The sequence below is a fragment of the Patella vulgata genome, chromosome 1 (genome assembly GCF_932274485.2).
Source record: "Patella vulgata chromosome 1, xgPatVulg1.2, whole genome shotgun sequence".
NCBI classification, from domain to species: domain Eukaryota; kingdom Metazoa; phylum Mollusca; class Gastropoda; family Patellidae; genus Patella; species Patella vulgata.
In genome coordinates, this window is record NC_065879.2 from 22,615,390 (window position 1) to 22,640,024 (window position 24,635).

The following is a 24,635-nucleotide window of genomic DNA, read 5'->3' on the forward strand; positions in this document are numbered from 1 at the left end:
AATAGCCCATTTGGGGTATTTTCAATACATAAAACATGTGACCATGAAATTCCCTGGCTATACAATATACAAGGTTAGTATGGGTAACTATACATATGAATCCCAGATGTCTAAAATTACAGGAAAACTATGATAAAATATATGTATTATATTCAAACTAACTTATCATCTTTATCTGTTCTATCATTATTTACATCATCTAACACCTCTCTTGGTCCTTCACTCTTATGATCCTCCTCATCTTTATTAATACTCTCGTGATCACTGGCACCAGATTCATGGTCATCTTCTCCAGCATTTTGGCGATCATAATCCCTGGAACTAATTCAAACAAAAACTTTTTATTATCTATAATATTTCACAAAACTATTTTGAAGATTGCAAATAAATTATTTTTGGAACTTGTAAATCAACATAAAAACATCTACAATGGCCATCTACGGATTTTTCAACCTCAACAAAACAGTCATCTAGAGCCTAAAACAGGTTATCCATGAACAGCTCTATAAAGTTAACGATTTAAAACTTACTTTCTTTCCATTTCATATCTCTCATATTCTTGCTGAAACATATAGAAATTCTGAGCTCTTCTCATTTCATCATAGGCACCTGAAGAAAATAAACATTATTAGTGTGTATTAAAAAGACATCCCTTTCAACAAGAACAAATATCTGTACTTAAATGACCACTATAGGTTATGATGTAATCAAAATATCCAAATCAAGTCATGGATTGGCAGATGTCTCAAAATTTTCAAACAAGCAAATCTGAATACTAGTATAGTTTAACTGCATAGAACTCCATCCAAAATCTAAGCGCTATTGCTCTATATTCAAGCTGAGTAAAAAAAAAAGAAAAAAAAAAAGATATGCAAAAGATTTCCTGTCAAAATTTCAATGACATAATATACCGAAAAGTGAAAGATATGTTGCCTGGTAACTAAACATACACCCGCAGTAGCTAAGTTGTACAGGGTGTCAACAAGGGTTATCGAATATTTTTTCTTTCTACCAGAAATGAAAACATTTACAACACTAAAATCTGATTAAGAGTAACAACCTATTTGAATTCTAGTTCTGCTATACTCTAACATTTAGTAGGGTGACCCGTGCACTTTACAGAAAGTTGGTCTCGACACGGCTAAATGTGCACGCTTCAGTTGCGTGTCTCGAACTGATTTCTGACTACCCCGCACTCGCTTTGAGTCGATAAATAGCCATGGCACATGCAATTCTCTACAAATATATCAACTATTACAGCCGTAAAAAATCTATTGTTGACGATTTTGAATAGCAGTAAAATTTAGCTTCTTGGTTATTACAGCAGCTTTAGTAATTACGTTTGTTTTATTTTTTAAATTGCTTTATCATTAACTGTACCGTTAAGAGCGGCATCTTTTGGTTTAGTACAAATACTATCTCTGCATCACTTTCTTTAGCAGGAACATGATACTAGCAGTAGTTTCATTTTACTTTTACAAGTTTCTTAAAACAATTGTTGAGTTGTCTAAAGTGCTTATATCTAAATTCAATTTCTTGTTCTAGCTTTCTGTTATGTTTCGTAAAAAAGGTAGTCTTGATTATCCCGACCTGTCAATCAGACGTAGAATGGTCGATAGACTGGTTAAGCGAGACTAATTTCAAAACAAGGGCACGTAACCCATCTTTTACTCAAAAGTGTCTGGATGTTATGGACGCAACTTGGAACCAGTTTTCAGTCTATTGTTTATAGATGATTAATGGTCATAGCTTATTAAGTACAACATGATCGTTTATTTAGTGACTATAATTGTGTGAAACTGATTTGAGGCTTGGCATATATATAAATATTGTGGCGTAATTGTCGAGATATTTGGAAATATTTATTTATGGTGGGTCACCCTACATTTAGCACACAAAACATTTAATATTAACTTTAGCCTCCAGAGCATCCACAAGATTTTTAGAGTGATCAAAGGCCATATCTCTGGCATTAATTATCGGAAATCGATAAAAATCAATAGGATTCTTAGTCTCAGGGGCGACGACAATATACAACCACATTTCAATGTGGGCGTATAAAAACTCATTATTATTGCATTCTTCTTTAGGCCATTAAAATTTCTGTTTAGCAAAAAACAGATTTCCTAATCTCATACCGAATGTTATTATTATGAACATTAATTATTTACCTGGATGAGATGGAGGTGGAGGATAACCTCTACTTTCTAACCAGTTTCTGTGATCACGCTGTTGTTGTTCAAAAGTAGAGTCCGACGGTCTATTATCATCCTGGCTATCAGCACCAGATCCATGACTATCAGTTCTCCTACGAACTTGTGGCGGGAACATTGGCATTCCTGAAATTATAATATACAAAGAACCATATATTCATCTATATATTCCCCAGCGTTCCCTCAGGTCACCAAATCAACTACAACTCAAAGCACACAAAACAAATACAAAATTTGGAGAAAGAGCCTTCTGTTTCGCCTCCCCCCAAGAATGGGATCAATTGCCCCTTTCCATTAAACAAATTTATTCTGCCTCAAGTTTTAAGAAGAATCTCAGAACACACTATTTTAATATGGCTTTTAATCAGTGATTAGCTTCATAACGCATCTATCGTCGGAATGATCTCCGTGTTAAAATTATATTTGGAACGTGTTTAACCAGTTCTATCACATATGTGATAATGACTGACACCAATATTTTCCTTTAATCATATATCACTAAGACTTCCTGTGGTGCAAAAAATATTTTAATAGAAAATTTTTACCAAATGTGAATAAATCGGTTAACTGGTTGCAGTTGGATTTTCAGCGACCAGTTAACCGGTTCAATAATTTTTTGAACCCTTACATCACATTCTTACTAAGCAGAGAATATTCCAACTCGGTCAAGGCATTCAACTACAACTATAACAAATTTCAACATTTTACGTTGTTTACAAAAAAGTATGATAACACAGACAAGTCCATATTTGGGTTTGTTTTTTTAAGCCAAAACGCGGTGAGTAGCGGCTTATCTGAAGACAAAATCAAAATGGTCAAAAATTTATAATGCAAGATCATTTTACCTACAATAAATTTGAAAAACCCTCCTATTTATTTACAATTAAATCTTACTCTTCTGTATTGTGTGAAGATCAAATATTTCATGCTATAGTAACTTGCATTACTAAACTATTTACCTTGCATATCAACAGGTGGTCTGCCACCATATCTAGGATCCATGAATGGTGTCATGCTAGCCCAAGCTCTCATATCATATGGCCAATGGGGTGGAGGCCCTTGACGAAAGCCTTGTGGTGGCATTCCTGTGTGTGTACCAGCAGTACCTGGACTTTGTGATGTTGTAACAGACTGTCTCATCTGTTCCTGTTGTTGCTTCTGGAAGCGTGGGGGTACTGTATTCCTAGATTTATTATAACCCTGGTTACTCTAGAAATATAATCACATTATCATTTATGGGATTTCTATATATATCATAAAATTTTCAATTATTATATCAAGCTACTAGCACACATCAAATCATGTTCTGTTGTCTGTAAGTAAACTTACGTACTAGTGAGACATTTGCTTTGCCATTTAAAACAATATTGATTTAAAGAGGCATTAAGTAAGATCATATAAAGAGCTGAGAGTTCTCATTATAATAGTTAAAAAATAGATAATGAAAACAAAATATGCTGAAAATTACAGTCAAATTGCTTCACTCTGAACTGAGATATTAGCGATTTAATTTTAGGTTGTCGGTAGAATATGAGTGAATCAAGAATTCACAGACTTAATAATCTCGCCTGGCTTAAAAATGTGTTTTTAACCTAGATGTGTCATATACAAAACAATAAAATACATTTACAGCACATACCGGTGGATGTTTAGTTCCATCTCTACTGGGAATACGTTCCCTGGGATCTTTCTCGCTACTTTCACTAGTACGACTAGTGCGTCCTTCAGACTTCTTGTCTTCATCTTCTGACTTCTAGAACAAAATAGCATAAGCATTCTCATTCTTATATACAAATTTTACCTGTGATACTTTTAGCTAATTACATCACTGTTATATAGGGAATGTTTTCCATAATATAATTATATTTTCCATTCAAATTATTGAGGGAGTTGATAAGTACACCACATTCTATAGAGCCCCGATGAAAAACATGAATATTTGTTAACATGTTTTTTTGAAACTTTCCATGCAAAACATGCATAGTTATTTCAAAACCAATAGAACATTTTGTAAACTGGAATTCCAAACAACCAATGGAACAGCCCTGAACCAGTTAAAAAATTGATATCTTATTTTACAATAAATTACACGTATATACAGCCACAGTAAAGTGCTTACCACTTCCTCCCTTTTTTTACTTCTTTCATCTAACTGTTTAAGTTTCTCTGCTGCAGCAGCTTTACGCTCGGCTTCAGATTTTTTCTCACTTTCCTCTCGTCTTTGTCTAGCTCTCTGTACAATAGCCGATACTTCATCACTTGACTGTTTACGTCTTTGTTGCCAGAGCTCGTCATCATCTTCACAAGATTTCTTACTTGGGGAAGAAGCTTGTTGAGGTGGTGGTGGTGGTGGTGGTGCAGGACCAGCTGCAGGATGCCCAAAAGGTGTGCGCTGCTGGCCTGGATGTGCCATTCTGAATGGAAATGGAGGTCTCATGGGATAATCATATGGATGCATTGGCCAGCCTCTCTATGAAAATAAAAGATGTTACAAGATTTTAAATAGACAAAAAACAATATAAACAGTTACAAAATAAATAGCTATGTTTATCTCTCTTTACTACGGATCAAATAAACAGTGACTACTATTAATTCACATAACCAAAGTTTTCCAAATTTTATAATTCTATCAAGCTCTCTGAACGATTATTATTATTATATGATGTATTACTCACAGCATCCATTCCAGGATGTGGATGTCTTTGTTGACCACCACGGAACTGTGGAGGTACTTGACCCTGCCAATTCTCTCTTGGAACATTATCTCTACCTTGATTATCCTACAGCAAATATTACATATTAGAATGCACACGAGAAAACTCCACAAATATATAATCCCCCCGGATTCAACGAAGTATATAACAATTCTCGGTCTGCCAATAGTATAATTATAGAAAAACATGTGAATACCCTTAAAATCATTCGCTAGGGCTGGCCTTAAAAATATCTTGTTTCACCTAACACGACAGACCAGTTTAAACCACCCCTGACTTAAATTATTTTATTGCACTTTGCCATGGATCTTGTTTTATTTTTTTGTTAACTTGAAATATATCACTATAGTTATTTCCCTTTACTATAGCTACAGTCTGAGACAGGTAAAGCATGACCATTCCCATGAAATGAATCTGCTTCAAAGCCTGTGGAGCATTGTTTTAATAATATTTTTAATATCCGTTTTCAAGTAAAATGAAGCCACAACCCACACGATCATTGAAGACTTCAATTTCACTGCAAATCGTGTGCAAGTAGTGCTTCACTAAAAATCCTGATGGTCATCAGTATCGATTTGTGCGCCCACAAGTAAAGAAAACGTATGTTTCCAACAGAAAATGAACCAAGATGTCGAATTAGCTCTTCGAATTTGACTTTGAAAAAACCTAAACTTAAAAAAAAACAAAAAACCCATGACCTACCAACCCTTCTCCTTGATTATGGGTCGGATTCGGTGAAACAAAGATAATTTTAAGGTCAGTCTTGTCTAGTTTAAGACAGTTGAAAATTTGTTATCACAATATTAAATCAAAATAAACAAGAAACAATTTTGCCTACCTTGTCTTGATCAATATCTTTATCATGAGGGCTTTGTCTTCTATCTACTCGGTCTCTAGGTTCACCTCTATCACGTTCACCGTGTTGATCAGAATAATCTCCATCATGTTCATCACGATCTGTTCGTTTATCATATTGTCGATGATGTTGTTGTCGCTTCCTTCTTTCACGACTATAAAATAAACAAATATTGTCTTAATAAAAATATAAATAACTTCACCGGGAGAAGAAATAACTTCCAACGGGAGAACATTTTTAAAGTGTTCAACCTTTACAAATGCATCTTTGTTAAATTGTGAACATTTTGCCCGACAGCAAAGCAAAGACCTATTCTTATATCAAATTCCAACTGCCAATGTGTACACAGGACCTCGGTTTTTCGTACCAAACAGCTGTCCTTATCAAGTCCACTGTCCTGCACCCCTGACTAGGTGAAATCATGTCGAAAAATCCCAAAGAACTTTCTCTGCCAACACTGGGAAAGAACCCCCATGCTCCAAGCTAGCGAGTCAGCGTTTTATCCACTTAGCCACCATGGATCTAACCTTTCAATGCACCATTCTTATAAAACATTAACTGATAATGTATTCACGACTTAATTTTTTAGTTTTTACCAACAGATACATTAAGGACCAACACCTAACATTTTTACCTTTTTTTAAAGTTTATATTTAAGCACCTTTTATAATCAACAGTGACATCCTAACACTTTGGTGTTATACAATACAATAATAATAGTTATATATGTAGAAAACTTACTTTTTCTCTGATCCTTCATCTTCTTCATCACTAAATACCAACTTAGCACTGAAAATTTGAAAATATTATAAATTGTGTCAGTACAGTATATTCTTAAATTCAATGTTTTAAAACAAAATACTAATTAATTTCTTTGCAAGTCACAATTCTTTTGTCAACATAACTTTTTATGTATTTTATCCATATATTTTTTGTTCTAGAAAAGACTTACCTATAATCAATCTCCCCCTGTGCACCTGCCCAACCTCCATCACTGGGTTCAGCTTTTAATATCTGATCAAAGTTTTTCAAATCTTTATCTGTAATGATAGCTGCTCTATGAAATGACATGGCCTGTTGTCCATCTTCATCCCCTGCATTATTACTATTAGGTCGATTTTGAACAGGTGGTGGACCCCTTTGAAAGCTATAAGTATAGTATAAGTAGATTGATTATATATATAATTTATTTCTGGAAATATGTGAGACGCTCCAACAAAATCAGTCGCTTGTGGCAGGCCCCGATCAGAGATATAGGCCACCAAGTTGAGAAGACCGAATTGGGTCAAATTTTCACAAAACTTTTGTTGCAAAAACTACTAGATAATAAGAGCTGGGCAATATTCCAGAAATCAGATATTGCAATATTTTTTGAAAATATCACGATATAATCACCATATTTTATAAAATGTCAATTACAGTTTTTAAATGTAAAAAAAAAACAAACATAAAAAGTTCATTTAACACTTTCTGGTCAATATTATTAAAAGTTTTTAGCAGAAATACAGTACCGAATTTACCAAAGATACATTCCTGCGTACAAACTGGGTGATTTGACAATATATTTGGACTAAAAACATATTCAAACTAATTAATTTATCATAATTGTGCTTCAAATCCTTGCCAAGGAATACCCCTGCTATACAAAATCGATCGAAAGAGGTTATGTTTGTGTCATGTGACTTTACGTCTCAGTACCTAGCAACGGATGCGAAGTCGGAGAATTCATTGCATACACAAGACGATGTTGTCTTTAATCACTGACTATTTATTACAAATATCGGATTATAATTATACACTGCCCGCGTCTTTTTCCGTGATTTTTATCTCAGGAAGTGTTGTACGTCTAACTCTTCATAAAGTTTATCAACATCAAGCGCTCAATCTCTGCGTGCAACCTTTGATGTCACACGTGCAGATATTCCTAATCGTCGGGCTGTCGATTTGAGGAACCCTTACATTTATGTCCTGTATACGCTCCATGGGTGTTTTTCAGGGAATCCAGTATTTTTCTAGTAAAATTGGATATTTCTACTTTCCATATATGCCAAAAATGCCATACTTTTATTGGAAATAACCACCCAATAAATACTTTTCTGGGTACGTATCTTTAATGAGCTGGTTCAAACACAGATCTATGACTATAACCATGAAGACTTGCTAAATATATTGGTCTACGTTGTTTATTACAACGCATGCGCACCACCGCATCTGCGACTACGCAGTGGTCAACATAATGGACTAAGCGAACATTAACAAAACTTTTATGGATTCTCTAATGATTTTCCAATTAGACGTGTTTTTTCAAAGTGAATTTCTGTGCGTGCTGTATCGTAAATACTGCAACAATGGCTGGTCGAGTACATGATGGGTCCCTTGAAATGGCCGGTCTCAATTCTGCTTGAGAAATAGGAATAGAAGACCAGGCTTGGAAATGCCTCCAAAAAAAGCTACCTATCGCAATAGCTTGTTTTCATACTTTTCGCTTCAGTAACTAACCTGTCACTCATAAATTTCCATGTAACACATTACGATACACGTAGGTACACAAACACGTTTAAATATTTTTGTTCCTTATTTTGATCCATATGAATATTGTAATATAAAACAGTTTTATTTCTTCAACATCGGCAGGATTAAAAAATCTCACAATGGGCCGAATCTGCTTTAGGTTTGCGACTCGAAGGTGCATGCAATTCCATAATCCGAATTAACAGGTGGATTATTGCCAAGCACATAAGTGTGTGCCCACAACAGTGTATATCAGCTTCATTATCCCAAGATCTTAATAAAAACTGTATAAATTTGAAGTCATCACATGAAGTGTATGCCCACAACAGTGTATATTAGCTTGATTATCTCAAGATCATAATAAAAACTGGATAAATTTGAAGTCAATCAGATGATAACATTAACCTTTTAGAGTGTCAATAAGATTTTTCAAAGGATCAAGAGCCATAACTCTTCAGGTTTGATAAAGAATCAAGTAAATAGACTTACCGTCCATCGTATGGAAATGGTCTAGGCATACCAGGATAATTTGGTGGAAAACCTGGACCAGGAAAATTTCTACCAAACATCTAAAATGACAAAATAAATTATAGGTTTCACTAATACCCATGACCCCATCTTAACTTCATACATCAAAGCACTATCACAGATCAAAATTGATAAAATTTCAAGAAAAGACCATTTTAGAACTTACATATGGTGGCATCATTCCTCTATATTGTGGTGGTGGCATTCCCATAGGTCCCATTGGTAGGGGGCCCTGAGGTGGACCCTGGGTAGAGCCAGGACGTCCTGGCATGGGCGGTACAGGTGACTGATTACTAACGGATATCGGGGTCTGGGGGCCATTCGCTTGTGTTTCTGTCTGGTTTGCTGTAGGCTGAGAGGGTGATGTAGTCAATTCTCCTTTTTGTGGCTGCTGAGAGGTACCCCGCCCTCCGCCTTCTCGCCAACTTCCGACATCTGGAAAATAAATTTAATATGAAACTATCCTTATCTGGTTAGTTACATTCCACCCAGAGAATAACAGAACATTATAGTCTGTCAGTCTGAGACTAATACCTTTTGTTAAGGGTCTAACAATTATAAACATCGTTTACACAGAGGATTATGTCCAATACCTCAATCAAAATAGATGATACTCATTAATTACTAACATTTATCTTTTTATAAAGCATCAACCAAATTTAATATCGCTGCCCAACCAAAGTAGAAATTGAATTTAATCAAGGTAATGATATAATGAAATAAAACACCCAAGTTTTATCAATCTGACTTAGAATCTGGCGTTTTGAGTCCGATCAGTCTGATGAATTCAATACGAACGAAATTAGTCACCTATACCTGGGTGTCCAATAATTTTGAAGAGTTCAATATGAACGAAACTAGTCACTGACACTTGGGATAACCTGTTCTTAATATGTCACTCTTATCTCTTATAATTATTTGTTTGTGGAACTAGCCTTCAAAAACATTAATTTCAACCACTGAAATTTTGCATTACGGCTACTTGTGAGATCTAGAACATAAGTTACAAGACTTACGAAAGAATAGAATTAATGTAGAAATTTCTTGTTTGCAGGGAAATAAATGAGTAACTTACTCTGTGGTCGCAAACTTGGCCCGGGTCCATACTGAACATCCTTTTCTTCTCCTGTTCCACCTTCTTTCTGTATTTTGCCATCTTTCTCGTCCCCTGCTAATGTGGGAAATTCTTCTTTGAACATTGGTGATTGATGACTTACAACTGCTCCTATATAATTCGAAGGAATATATTTACATATATTATACTAGCACTATTATCTTAAAACAATGCTATATACACCTCTAATACTTATGTGAATTTAAAACATGGTTGCCGAGATTTAGTTTAAATATAAATCATAACTGTAATAAAAATTAACCAGCGCTTGCCAGGTAAGATATGCCCACATTTTGCAAGAGATGGTTAGAGAAGCAAAAGCAATTTTTCGTACAATCAGGGGCCACAATACATAAAGTTATGGTCTGAAATGCGTAAATATCGAAAGGGACCGAGATATATTTTATGTTTCATCAAAATCGGATAAAAATGGTACCTAGAAGGTCCAAAACCTTTGCATTAAATACTTTTCGAAATTTGTGTACAAAGAGCGTCCATTTTGTCGGGCAGCTTCGTTTTTATTTTCTCGAAATTCGAATTCAACCTTCATTATGGTGTATTGATATTTCAACGTTTTTTTAAATCGGTTAAAAATTGTGACCTCTAGGGGGACAACAAGCTAAAAACACGATTTTTCGAATAATCAGGAGCCATAATTCAGGAAGTTACGATCCGATATGCACGAATATTGAAGGAAACCAAGATCCTTGGATTATAAACATGCATTTCAAGTTTCATCAAAATCAGATAAAAATTTTGACCTCTAGAGTGTCCAATGTTCACAAGCTAAAAATGTGATATTTCATACAATCAGGGGCCATAATCCATGAAGTTATGGTCCGATAGACGCCAATTTTAAAAGGAACCAAGATCTTTGGGAGATAGACCTATATTTCAAGTTTCGTCAAAATTAGATAAAAATCGTGACCTGTAGGTGTCCACAGAACGGACAGAAAGGGGCGACGACAATATACGTTCACATGAAAATGTGGGCATATAAAAAGTGATAACCACGCTATTTAGTAATAGTTTACCTTGAACATTGCCCCCGACTGTAACACTGCTCCATGACTTGACACCCGCATTTGTGCCCCCAGGTGTACTTGTCTGTAACAAAATCAAATAGTAAATATTTAACATGCCAATACATTTGCATAAAGAGTCAAGAATTAAATCACATCAAGGTATAGTCAAAACATTGGTGTTAGAGTTTGCTAATCACTATAAATGCAAAATTTAGTAAATAGTACTGTTGTACTAAATTAGAAACATGAAAGCTCTGTCAATAGCAGATAATGTACACAAAAATATCATATAAAAATAATTACCTTTACTGTAGATTGTGCCGATTGTGTAGTAGGTACTGTAGCTTGAGATGGTGAACTTTGAGCACCACCGCTTTCCTTCTCCTTCTCTTTCGCACCCCATCCTTTGAAAAAAAAAAAAAATTAACATCTTACACATGCCGACGATTTCACCAAATAAACCCCACATTTTGACTTTCAGATAAAACGCCAGTACCTTATTCAAAGAATAATTCAACTTCATGTCAAAATTACAAGAAAGCTAACTCTCCTTGATTCAGGTCAAAAAGTATTAAATTTACTTATTTTGGTTATTGATGTAGGAATAGAATCTGACTGATGCAGACATGCAAAATGTGTTTTAATTACAGTCTGCCACATTAGCGCTTGTCCGATTGCCCGGGACAAGTAAAATTTACGGCGGACAAGTAAAACTTTCATTGGGACTTGCCCGTCGGTACAGTACTGTTTTTTAATAGAATGAGATACAATTGCCGAAGATGACACGCGAAAATTTCGCTAAAAAAAAATAAAAATATCCATTTCCCCGTTGCTCACACTGTTAAAGTTTGGGGTTCGGTAAAAGATCGAGGAAACGCGGTGGAGCGCAGTTTCTACTCCAAGGGAGACAATTCCATTTAATACTTGTCTACTTCCGCTTTGACATTTATGACCTTGGAAATGTGACCTTTGTTGACGGTTTTCCTTGACTTTCGTTTTTCTGTTGTTTGTCTTTCACTCTTTGTCGTCGGGAGATGTTAAGATGGGTGGAAGGGGCACAGCCCGGCAAGACATTGAATAATAAGAAACGCGGATCCGGTGATGATGTTGCTCAAGTAGTAGCAGAATCAAAGCGCAGGTATGAAACCGTGTCACGTAAACGTGAATTTAAACAACATTGGCTAATTGGGAGGCCCTGGTTAAATGTGAACCAGAGGGAGAATGTCTCAGAATGATTCTGTTTCTATGTCCTGTTCCTACTGCATCAAAACTAATAAAAATAACCGATTTGTGGATGCGATCACTGGAAACTTTAGGATTGTAAAGGCTGAACATTTTATCTTAATGAATAACAAAATATATGATCTAATAAAAAATGTGTTTTGTTCTTTTTTATTTCAATTGACCATTTCCATCTGACTGCTGACGGTACAGTAAAAAAATTTTGGGGCAAGTAAACGTTGTCATTGTACTTTGAAAGTTAATGGTGCAGACTGTAATTATGTACACTGCATGTTACAAAACATGCGAAATAAAGATAAATGTGTCTTAACCAGTTGTTTTTTGTTATAGGAAAACCGAAAAAAAAGGCTCCCCTTACCAAATTGAAAAAAAAACCGCTCCCCTAGTTAGTAGTTTTGATAAGAAGAGTGATTTAGGAATTAAGGAGAGTGATTAGATATGTTTATGGGATATGGTTCGGAAGATCAATAACTACATGTAAGGGGGGCATTCCTTGTTTCATAAACGATAATAAACATCCATGTCTTTGTCAAGGAAAGCGATTTTCATTTTTAAGAGTAGGGAGAAAAACCTCCCCTCGGTCGACATTCAGGTGTGACAGACACTTGAGAGCGATCGCTCACCTTATAAAACAATAACTACTTAACTGATCATTAAAGTTTCTTATTTTATGCAAATTTAAGTTCCTATGTTTATTGCATTTTGTCCTTTAACAATGTGAATAGAAATATGTACATTATACATCGACATACAGCGTTTTGTGAAATCTGTGAATTTAATATTTCCAGATAAATTCATCACCAAATTTTTTAGGTCATTCAAACTACATTAAGGTTTATTAAAAATAGCAGCAAAATCTTCCTACAATACATGTATGTCTGAATTTCCCACTCACCTGAACCTCCTGTTGGAACTAGGTTTATATTTGGATCGTTTCCACTGCTTTCACTTTTTAAACTTGGTAAATTGGCTGGTGGCGGCATTCGCCGAACACTTCCCACTTTACCCAAGCTTTGCAAGCCATATTGTCTTGTGACTGAAAATAAAGAGAAAATAATCTTACAGAAAATTGTTTGGTTCACTAAATCACCTTATAACTAACAGTACTTCAATACAAATTTTTGAGCAGCTGTAGTGTTATCACAGATGATTCATAACTGTTCATTTATTGACTAAACATTTATATTTCCCTTATGAAACAGTTTTCTTTTTGAAATCTTTTATGATCTACTGTCACAAGCACTTTAAACCACAAACCATCTACAGAATAAAATAAAGCTATTAAACTAAGTAGATCTGTTCCAGGTTATGTATTAGTTTATGAAAGTAAATTGAACTTACTTGTTGTCTTCTGAGTTTCTGTAGTTTTGCCTTTATAAAGATTATTGATGTTAATTGCTGTGTATTTTCCCTTGCCTTTCTCCCCTTTACTGCCGTGCCCCGCGACTGAGGACATCTTGTCGAAGAACGAACATTGAAGGCCTTGTATTCATACACCCTTGTGGACGGGAACAGCTTTTATCTAACAAATAAACCAATAAAAACTTATAGAATCCTGATACACACAATTTTCTCATATCTATCAGCAATGATACATGTTGTAAGTCCCTTTATCCAAGAAAGTCAGAGTTTTTCCACAATCATATATTTATTCTATTGCCAGGATACTGCTAGCTCAAATGGCAGCTGCATGTTCCATACTGCCTAACTCGATTAACCGGTCACGGTTAAGTTGTACTGGTGAACCGGTTAAAAAATTTATTGATATTTGTTTTCATATGTCAGTGTCCGAAAGGCGAAACAAACATTTTCCAAGCACAGGCCCGAAGGACCTGTGTGGCACATGATCATGTGGTAATTTAAATATCAAAATTGACAGGATGTTAAAATTGTGCCAATCTAAAGGTATGCTTTTAAATATTTACATGTATGTCATAACTAATCTTAAAGTATTACGAAGTGGGGGTGGGGCTTTTTAAATTCAACCTAATTTAAACAGGTCTATGTGACATGTCAAACTACCAGGCAAGATCAAGAAATGAAGTGTCAATTAACCTGTTCAAAAATTTTGAACCATTACATCCTTAACTACTAGTACTGTCTTTTTGTGTCCTACATGTAGTTAATTTCATAGAAAACATGGTTCAGAATAGGTGGGGGGATTTGTGGGTCAGCTTGGAATCTTTAAAAAAAAATTTAGAATCTTCATTTATTGCTTCACCTACCCCAGATAAATTCTAATTTTTCCAATTTTATTTCCCTTAGCGACCTAAATTTTATTTTGTCTTCCTATCTCTGACATTTTTAAATTTGTATGTTGCCCTATTTATGGCGACTGCTAAGCCATCTAGCAGGAGGGGATGTATTCTTAATATTAACAGCACAGCATGGTCAGAAAAATATCCACAGACATTATTAGGTCTTATTTTAGCATTATTATTTTTATAATATTATATGATGAGAAGTGCCATAAAAACTTTATCAACTATCGATGTCAAGGCCACGCTTGATTTTTGAGGATATAATTTTGGCATTATTTGGTTCAAAATATGATTCGGTCCATATTAAGGCAGTTAATAAATCTTAGTGACAAAACAAGGTTTGGATCTTGGTCTATAAATCTAATAGTTTGAAACTTTAATTTTAATCCCACAGATAAATAATATATTGTGCAGTATTACATACGTTAAAAAAAACCACAACACATTGCCGGATAAAGTACGAGGAAATTCTAATGGCATAACACAGAGAGGGAGGGGGATAAAGGTCTCTATAAATTATAAATCGAATAATCTAACAATTAATTTTCGGTCCCAGATACAATATATTGTGCAGTATTGGTCTGGAAAATAAAGACTACAAATAAACTTTTTCAACTTTTTGTTTTGGTTATTTTTCTACTCTCAAATAGTTTGTGTAACTTCTAAACTCACTCAAGTAAAGGCGGCAACTAACCACGGGGTCGAATGGTTGTATAAAAGTAAATTTTACACTTTAGTTGCCGCGGAGGAGGGGGCGGGGAGTTTAAAAGATAGAAAAAGAATGAAACTACATGAGAACCGTTACAAAACATACGACATTGGTTACAATCAACTAAATTAGAAATAAAATCACCGAGTCTTGGCCAAAGTTTTAATCAAGTTTGTAACTACGTATTTTTAAAACAGTAACGATTAAAGAAGAACGTTATTTCATGGCTTCATTGATAAAAAAGTGAACGAATATTGTCACGTGATCGTGAATGTCTCTTTTGGACGAATGTTTGCTGTCTGCACTGCAGGAGCGAACCTGTTGTTGTGATTAGAGCAGAAACAAGCTGAACAACAGGTTAGTAATTAAAGCACAATTATTTGAGGCTGTGAATCACCATACCAATAGGCCCGTTCCTGAATATACAGGTCGAGTGTAGCATTAGCAAGACTTACGTTCAGAGCTGAACTAGGTGGGGGGGATATTTTCTGAAAATGCTCTACAAAGAGTTCCAATGGGATTTAGTGGAGGACACAACAAAAAAAAAAACAATCTCAGGAACTAAATTCCAAATGGGATCAGAAAATTTGGTGTGTTATTTAGCTATCAAAAAAGTGATCATAACTGAATCAAGGTGAGCCTCAACCATGCCATGGACCACCCTAACTACTTGTTGCCTATGTTGGCAAGTGTTTTAGTATGGTGCTGCACTCTGCAGTGAAATCCATGTTAATTGTTAACAACTCACTAGGCCTAATCAAGCAAGTAAAATTCGACAAACAAGAGGCTTCATTCAAACAAAATTGAAACTGAAATATTAAATTATTAATTATTTATATAAAAAACATACATTATTCTAATAGCTTAAGAATTTCAAAGCCTTTTGGATGGAAGGAAGAAAGATAAAAAAAAAATATTCTCTACTAATACATGTATAAAGGTCAAGGACGTTTTCCCAGCACAAAGCATTGTCCGACAAGCTAACCCAACATTCCTGCAAATCACCAGCACAACTGGATAAACTTGCATTTTAAAAATCTATTGCTAATAATAGCACTCATGTCCACTTCTGTGTAAATTCCAGCGTTTTCCGAACCAGCTTCCCCATATTAAGACCAATGTGAATGTCAACAAATACCTCTTATTAGACTTGCCGTACTACCTACGCCGCGTTCGTGCACCAGGACTGTCAAGTCAAGACGAGTGAAATAATAAGCTTCCTTTAGTAGTCTGTCCGTACAGTATCCACCTACCTGTCAAATTTGTATTCCAGCAAATTCATACTCCAGACTAATCAAAGCGTTTCTGGCATTGCATCTTTTTGCGTATTATAATTAGTCAGTCGACTGTATTTTCTGCGATAAAGTAGGCTAATAAATTCGCTATTTGCAGACTTCATTCGTTCCTCGAAATGCGCACGATTACCGAGAAACACAAAATGAAATGCAACCGGCTTTTCGTTTCAATTCTATAGCAGTCAATAATTAAGAGAATAAATGAGATCACCTTATTACCTAAGCTTCCTAATATTTCGAACGGTGAGCAATGGTTTGCTAAATTTAGCTTGATATCCAACTTGAAAAACTAGTTGAAAAACTACTTTGTCTGGTGTATGGGAAAATTATAGTACCGCAGTCGGTCAATTGCATAATGCACAACGAAATATAATTTAAATGATTACTTACGCCGGCCCGTTCCTATGGGTTAAGTTTCAGAACAAACTGACAGATTAATTTGTGTGTAAAACGGACGGATGGCCCTGGATTTCACTCAGATTCTACACAGTATACAGTCCAGATTCGAGAACAAACAAAATGGCGATCAATGGCGATATGTAAATGAGGTACAATGATGTCACTATATCCCAGGATTCATTTGACTATGCGTGCGACAGACTTGCATTAAGAGTTATAATGTCCATGCTTGTCATTAAATTTAATTAAATTAGACCCAATTATTATCTAGAAATAAAATACATTCGACTTTTTGATCATAAAGGATACACAGTGGGGGCGTTTTTATATTTAAATCTTGTGTAATATTATCGGTTCTGAGCTAGGGAATAAATAGAAATAGTGTACGAATAGTAAATTATAAAATTAAGTCATTCCGTACCCATCCCGCTTTATACCTTCAGTATTAACATTTTTAATACCATTCAAGATTATGATATGACGAAAATAAGAAACCTTTAGTTAACACGTATATTTAGATTGCACAGAACAGAATTTCACTTCAAGACTAGACTAAATAAAAGAGATCACGATGCCGATTTTCTAACTAAACGGTAAAGATTTCTCGGAAACGGAAATTAATGAAGAACTCCGATTTAGAAAATTCAGGACGTTGATCTGGGCCCCGGAATAAGCGAATGTTTCACAACAATGTATGACTTATGAGTATTTTTGTTCCGAAATACCTCCCCAGTTCCACAGAATATACTGAAAATATCAAGATTATTTAAGCTAGAGGACAGATGATTTTTTTATAGACTATCCGCGTAAGACGGTAACATCTTCTCTGTCAAAGTCTGTGCCTGCGGATAAGGAAGGTTTAGATTGGCTTGTCCCATTCCGTCTGTTTATTATATTCAGTATTTCCAGTTGATACTGTCTACATTTCGTTGTACAGTTTTCCTTTATTTTCTACATGCACTATTAGTTTGGAAGAAATATATAATGCCTCTGTCTTTAATTAAAATGCTGTGGTATCTATTATACGATATTTCTTTAATTGCAGATCACATAAAATATATGTAACATATTTGTGTAAGATATTGTAAGGGTGTGCCCTAATCAACATGGAAGAGAGTGAGCCCCTGAAAGATGCTGTGAAACATCATGACAAAGTTTCGGTACCAGATACTTCTAAGGATTCAGATGGTGTTAAAACTAAATCTAATAAAGAAAGCATTTCCAGCATAAATGGGAAGAAAAATTTAAAAGGAAAACCGAAACCCTTATATTTTTGGACATGTGCAGATGTAAATAAGTGGTTAAGAAAACATGGAGGGGTGTGTTACGAACTCTATGGTGAACTTTTAACACAGAATGATGTCACTGGAAGAACTTTGATTAGGATTAATGAAATAAAACTAGAAAAGATAGGCATTAATGATGTGTCACACCGCAGAGAAATGATGCAACATATTTTGCGCCTCCGATTAAAACATGAAGTCACAGATTTAAAAAATTTAGGACAAAAAGGTTCAGGCTTCGAATTAAAACTTCCGGATACTAAAGTTCAACCTAATAAGTCAGTTACAAAAACACCAGAAGGAGATCCTCATTAAATATTCCATTGCTTTTTATATTTGGTGATTCATCTTTATTTCTGTTGTTAATAACAATTTAATGACATTAAATTTGATGTACATGACAAGAAAAACATTGTAATAATGCAATAATATTTGTTCGTATTGACAGAACTGGACCTCATCAATTTCAGTGGATAAAGAAAGTGTGGATTTAATTATATTTTGGGGGTATTGATTTTTTTTTTTCTTTTTTCTGCGAGTTGTTTGTTTCCGAAATTATTTTTGTGAAATGACTTAGCTGATGTTAATTTATAACTAATTATTCTGTCAACATTTTTAATTAATTATAAACAAAGCTAAAATATATGTAAACTTTGCGACCACCGCTTACTCTAATAAAATGATAATTTCGATATATCGAGCTACTGATCACCCTGATTTCAAGGCTTTACTTTAAAATATTTCAACAAAGATCTTACTCCTTTAAATTGAAATTGTGATAATTTTGTCTGTGGATACATGATTTGAAAGAACTGTTAATTTGTTGGAAGAGCAGGCAGTGGATAAAATACAACTTTGGATTTTAAATAAAAGGTGTGATTTGGAATATAGGAGTAAGAGAATAGTTACAATTTGTAAAGAAATTGATGGAACACAGACATTTATAAGCAATGATTTATTTTGGCCTTACTTACAAATTGTTATATTACTTTGTGGCACTTTGTGCATTATTAAACAGAGTGTGTATTCACTTTAAGTTAATGGATAATACAGACAATACACAATTCTATGGAATACAACTACACTATATTGTAACTGTGTGGGCTACTTCCATAAAAAAAAAAAAAACAACTGTATAATCTGACTGGATATGGGAGGTTGGGTGGCCGAATGGTTAGCACGTGCGCACTGTATCATAAAGCCTGTCATTGAGTCAACTGGGTGGTTTCAAATCCCTGGTTCGTATGTGACAAGGAGTAGGGTCGCCTGTCCAACCTCGTGGGTTTTCTCCGGGTCCTCCGGTTTCCTCCCACTGCTGAAGACCCCTATGCGCAAGCGAATTAAAAATGAACCATTTTTTAGTCCTAAAATGACCTGGTTTGTGTTGGGTGGACGTTAAACCCCATTTCTCTCTCACTGACTGGATATGAATTTATTCAACCAGCAACTACATTCAAATCAACTATATCTTCCAAGCATTATGTTCAAATGCTTGGTTATAATATTACTGAGAGCGACATTTTGACTAGGATTGTCTTCTATAATCATTTGCTTGATAAAGACTAGAAACATCGCTCAATAATAAACAGTAAATGTGTTCCATAGAATTGTGTCCTGTGTATTTCCAGTTCAATTACTCAATGCTGTTAAAACATTTTGTAATACTCAATATAGATATGTGATTTATAATGTGTGAATTACTGGGAGTTGATAGAAAATACATTTGTTGGGATACACAGTTTTTTGGCCTTTCTTACACATTGTTAAGCTTTGTGTATTATAAATCATGGGTTATATGTATATTTCCAGGTGGGTTATTGGATAATACACATACAGTAGACCATGTATATTTTTCACATGTTATATTTATATGGGTGATATAAGCCACAGTGTTCACTTATGGCTTGATTTTGCCCACTTTGTCCATTAGATTTGGTATTTTTACAACTTCTTGGATGAATTATACATGTCTTTGATTTTGTTATTATTATTGAATGTTTTATTTGGGGCATCTAAGCTTATAGAATATATATATATGTATTGGCCTTTATAATTATATTGTATTGTAATGCATTTAATTACACTTAATCATCACACATTGGTAAGTAAATATAGACGTTTGTATGTCATCTACATGCCTGGAAATAAGGCACCTCTCACAGATATTGTCATGCACAAATCAAGGCTTTGTCAGGCAGTCTCTCTGGTACCTGTCTTTTAGGTTTCTCCGGGTCCTCCGGTTTCCTCCCACTGCTAAAGACCCCTATGCGCAAGCGAATTATTGAAATAAAATTGAACCATATGTTGGTCCCGAAATAACCTAGTTTGTGTCGAGTGGACGTTAAACCCCATTTCTCTCTCTCTCTCTTTGTCATTTTGTTTTCTGTCTGTAGATATAGAATAATACAATGGCCAGGATATTTTGATATGAACAATCAGCAAATAATATAACAAATAGGCCTATGTTGGTCACCTATATAGGTGACAAAATGGTTTTAATAATTTGTTGGTCATTTTAAGTTTATTGTTTTTTCTGATGGGTGAATTTTTCAGGCTACATGTACTCTCTTTGAATTCCAACTATGAATGTATCTTTGATGTGCCTCATTTTGTCTGCATGGAACAGGAATAAACAAGATATGATGTAGTGTCAGTGACCCAGATATAATGTAAATATTGATGTAAACTTATATTAAAGACTATTTATATCTTTACTTTTTTATTGTTTTTTGTAGGTTTTTTTTTTCAGGTACATACATATGTTATAATATAGATTCCATAGCCTATATTTCTTGTCTTACAATGCTACTTCTCAAAAGGACATAGCTTTGAAAGCATTATTGGCATAATATTTGTTCTCTCCACAACAACTGGCTTTGTGTATGTATCTGTTATGGGTTACAACTGGTTAATCTAGACTAGCTACGACACTGTGAGTTATAAGTAAGAATCGTGATATAGCGATTTTCAGTAATATAGTAATAACGGGATGTAACAGTTTTTGATACCGTTTGATATAGTGACAATCTATGGATAATGTGAAGTTTTTTTTAGTGGAGATGTGTAATACGTGTGTGGTTATTTATTAATTCTCGCCATTTTGTAAGTTACAACATATATTATTCCCTTATAGCGTACATTATTGATTTGTGAGACTTTATGTAATTAGTTACTGGACCATAGTTCAGTGACTCTTTTGATGTCGCCGCGTACCACTACCAACCCCTAGTAGTAGTATATATTACAATAAGAAACGGCGACAGTCTTGATTCGTGGATCTTCTGAATGGAACATATTCTTATAATATGCATAGAACTGTACCTGTGACACTGCTTGTTGTAGCTATGTTATTTTGACAGATGTCAGAGGTGTTAACAGGAACATAAGGCCCACACACATCTGTCAGTAATATATCTAAATTGCTCACACCCTATTATCAATAAGTAACAACGTAGTTACTTTAAATATTTAAAATAAATGAGAAGTAGCCAAGTGTCTTATTTGATTATTATTTTGTTCTTCAAAACCACTTTAACTTTAACGGGGGGAGGGGGTATATTGAAATAGCCCCGCCCGCCCGCTCCGGTTTTGTTATCGCTGCACTCGGGATATAAATACTGTGTGGCTGGAGCAAGACGGAAGACATTAGTAGTGGAACCATTTCTATAGGGATATAATGTAGTTACGAAACATATATTGTAGATGTGCCTTTTGTCAATACTACTTTTGCGAATTCGAAAATTGTTTTGTGACATAGGCATATATACGATCATTATCCCAGACAGTATTCGAAACGGTGTTGGTTGCTTGTAAATTAAACTCAAGTTATGGCCACTATAACCAGTTGCATGGCGTCATTTGCTTAATATTATTGTCTATAATCAGTGTATACCTTCCAAAACCCGAGAAAGGGTGTGGGATATATTGATGACCGAGATAACTTGTTACAATTAATTGTCACAGGATTTATTATGTCTGTTTTGTCGTTTTTTTAGAAACAGTTCCTTCATCCACTGATTGTCTGGGTTTAAAATGAAAAGAAGGGACGAAACTATTCATGCTGCTCATATCGAAGCTGTACACAATGTTCCAATGCGAGTTTTAATCCGCCCATTAACTACAGAGGGACTTGATGAAAAGAAAGTAAAAAGTTTGATGAAAACCATCCAGGTATTCCTTGTAGCGCTGCACTATCTTTTCATGCTACGTTCCGGTCATGTATTTACGGTTATAACGAGTTTCCGATTTGAACAAAGTCCTTGAATAAGGCTGTCTTGTTCTTGCTTATCTCATCTCGAGTGTGGAAATAACTTTCGGGGTTTGAGTGATTTGAACACTAGTTTCAAGTTAAATAGGAAGACCTCTAGCGCCTTGCTGGCCCTACGCTGGTTAGATAATATATATATAAAAAAACATCATCCCAAAGAAATATGACCAACAGAACAGTAAAACGGTTTACAGGGTTTTTTTTATACGCTCAATGGAAATATGATCGTATAGTGCCGTCGCGTCCCTCGGTCCGTAGGCCCGTCAGTCCGTCGTCCACGATTTCCTTTTGAAATTAATGTATGTTGTTAATGTCAACAATTTCCGTTAAGTACTTCTGAGTTATGACCCTTGTTTAACTTTGTAGAACCTTGTGAACGCCCTAACGACGAATGCCATCATCCGATCTGTATTAAGTTTATATGCATTATTTAAATTAGTAAAATGAAGAATCCTATTAAATTTCAGCAATTTCAGTATATAACCTCCAGAGTTATAGCCCTTGTTTCACTTTGTTGAACCTTGTGAACGCTCTAACGACAAATGTTATTATCCGATCTGTATTATGGCCCCTGTTTTACTTTGTTGAACCTTGATTGTGAACGCGTAAACGACAATTAAGTTATCGCCCGATCTGTATTAAATTCACTTGCATTGTTTGAATTAGTAAAGCGAAGAAGTCTATTGAATTTTAGTAATTTCTGTTTATAACTTCTAGAGTTATGACCCTTGCTTCACTTTGTTGAACCTTAATGACAAAAGTATTAAATTAGCATGCGTTATTTAAATAAATAAAACGAAGAAACCTATTGAATGTCAACAATGTCCGTCAATAACTTCGGGAGGTATGGCCCTTGTTTCACATTGTTGAAGCAAGAAATGTATTGAATTTCATCAATTTTCGTTACTTCTAGAGTTATGGCCCTTGTTTCACTTTGTTGAACCCCTTGTTATCATCGGATTTGTATTAAATTCATATGCATTATTTAGATTAGTAAAACGAAGAAGCCTATAAAATTTCAAACAATTTTTGTATATAACTTCTAAAGTTATGGCCCTTGTTGAATATTGTGAAGCCTCTGTTGACAAAATGTTATCATCTTATCTGTACTAAATTGATATCATCTTATCTGTACTAAATTGATATCAGCGTCTTTTATTGTAAATACACCCATTACCTACAAAAGGATAAATATGCGACAAAACTTGTCGACTGATTTGATGATTTAGCTGCTGTGGGCGATATGTTTCGTTGACTGACGACATGTAGCTTATTAAGTAGTATGAGTCTACTTCATTGCATACCGACATGGTTTTGAAAAAGAAAATGTTTTCCGCTATTTTTGTTTGGTGCAAAAAATAAATAAATTTATACTTCCCAAATCTATTCTGGTGGTGACACCATCAGGTATCACTAACCAGGACATTTCGTGAATATGGTACATTTCAATAATTCGTTTGCGTACTCGGGGTCTTTATAAGTAACAGAACATGTGTTTGATTATCAATGACAGAGGTGCTTTCATTCTGGTTGTTTAAATATTTGGTTATTGTTTTGTAGAATCCAGAAACAAGAGACCAAGTACCACCAATAGATGTGATGTGGATAACGGGAAGTGAAGGAGGCGATTATTATTATTCATTCGGTGGTTGTCATCGCTACAATGCGTATAAACGGTTGAATTTACCCACCATTCCCTGTAAACTTTTTAAATCAACAGTTACAGATTTACGAAACTACCTCGGAAACTCTACTCCGGATCTTAAATAAGTCGTGATGTAGAAGTTATGGGATATGCATAGTCTAATTGCCTTTTGTTATTATTAATGAATCATTTTCGTGGCACTAGAGTACAGGGTAACCATTTCGAAGCGGTTTCGTCAGATTTGGTCAATTTGTTTCACAGAGATCTTCTAATATTGTAGCGGCCTAGCGAAAATTCACTGCTGATCAGTGTGAGATTTGGTGCCTTAGTTTAGTATAAATACAAATGACCGTAGCTGCGCCATTTCTGCACGTACATTGGGAGGTATACGTAACATTCATTGTGGTGTTGTTAGTGCTAAATGATAAGGCCAGCTCAATGTTTCGTCATAGTCACGCACGAGATGGCTAGGGCCAATCCCAACCCTAACGGTAACCCTGGACCTAGCCAATGCTTACCCTAACCCAAAGTCTCCCCAACAATCACGTGCCCCAACCTTTTTTACATCTCAGC

At 34.9% G+C, this 24,635-nt stretch overlaps 1 protein-coding gene across 1 annotated transcript; it reads right to left on the reverse strand.

Annotated features, from left to right (window-relative positions):
- Positions 1-152: 152 nt before the first annotated feature.
- On the reverse strand, positions 153-17,010 carry LOC126811594 (protein PRRC2C). The gene is made up of 18 exons (XM_050537304.1): positions 16,859-17,010; positions 13,545-13,725; positions 13,099-13,239; positions 11,265-11,365; positions 10,971-11,043; positions 9,898-10,047; positions 8,989-9,257; positions 8,784-8,863; positions 6,736-6,930; positions 6,525-6,572; positions 5,766-5,937; positions 4,889-4,993; positions 4,333-4,683; positions 3,853-3,966; positions 3,173-3,422; positions 2,172-2,339; positions 531-609; positions 153-321 (listed from the first exon to the last, which is right to left on the reverse strand). Exons 2-18 carry the CDS (start codon positions 13,657-13,659, stop codon positions 153-155), a joined length of 2,580 nt encoding a protein of 859 aa, XP_050393261.1. The 5' UTR covers positions 13,660-13,725; positions 16,859-17,010.
- Positions 17,011-24,635: the final 7,625 nt, after the last annotated feature.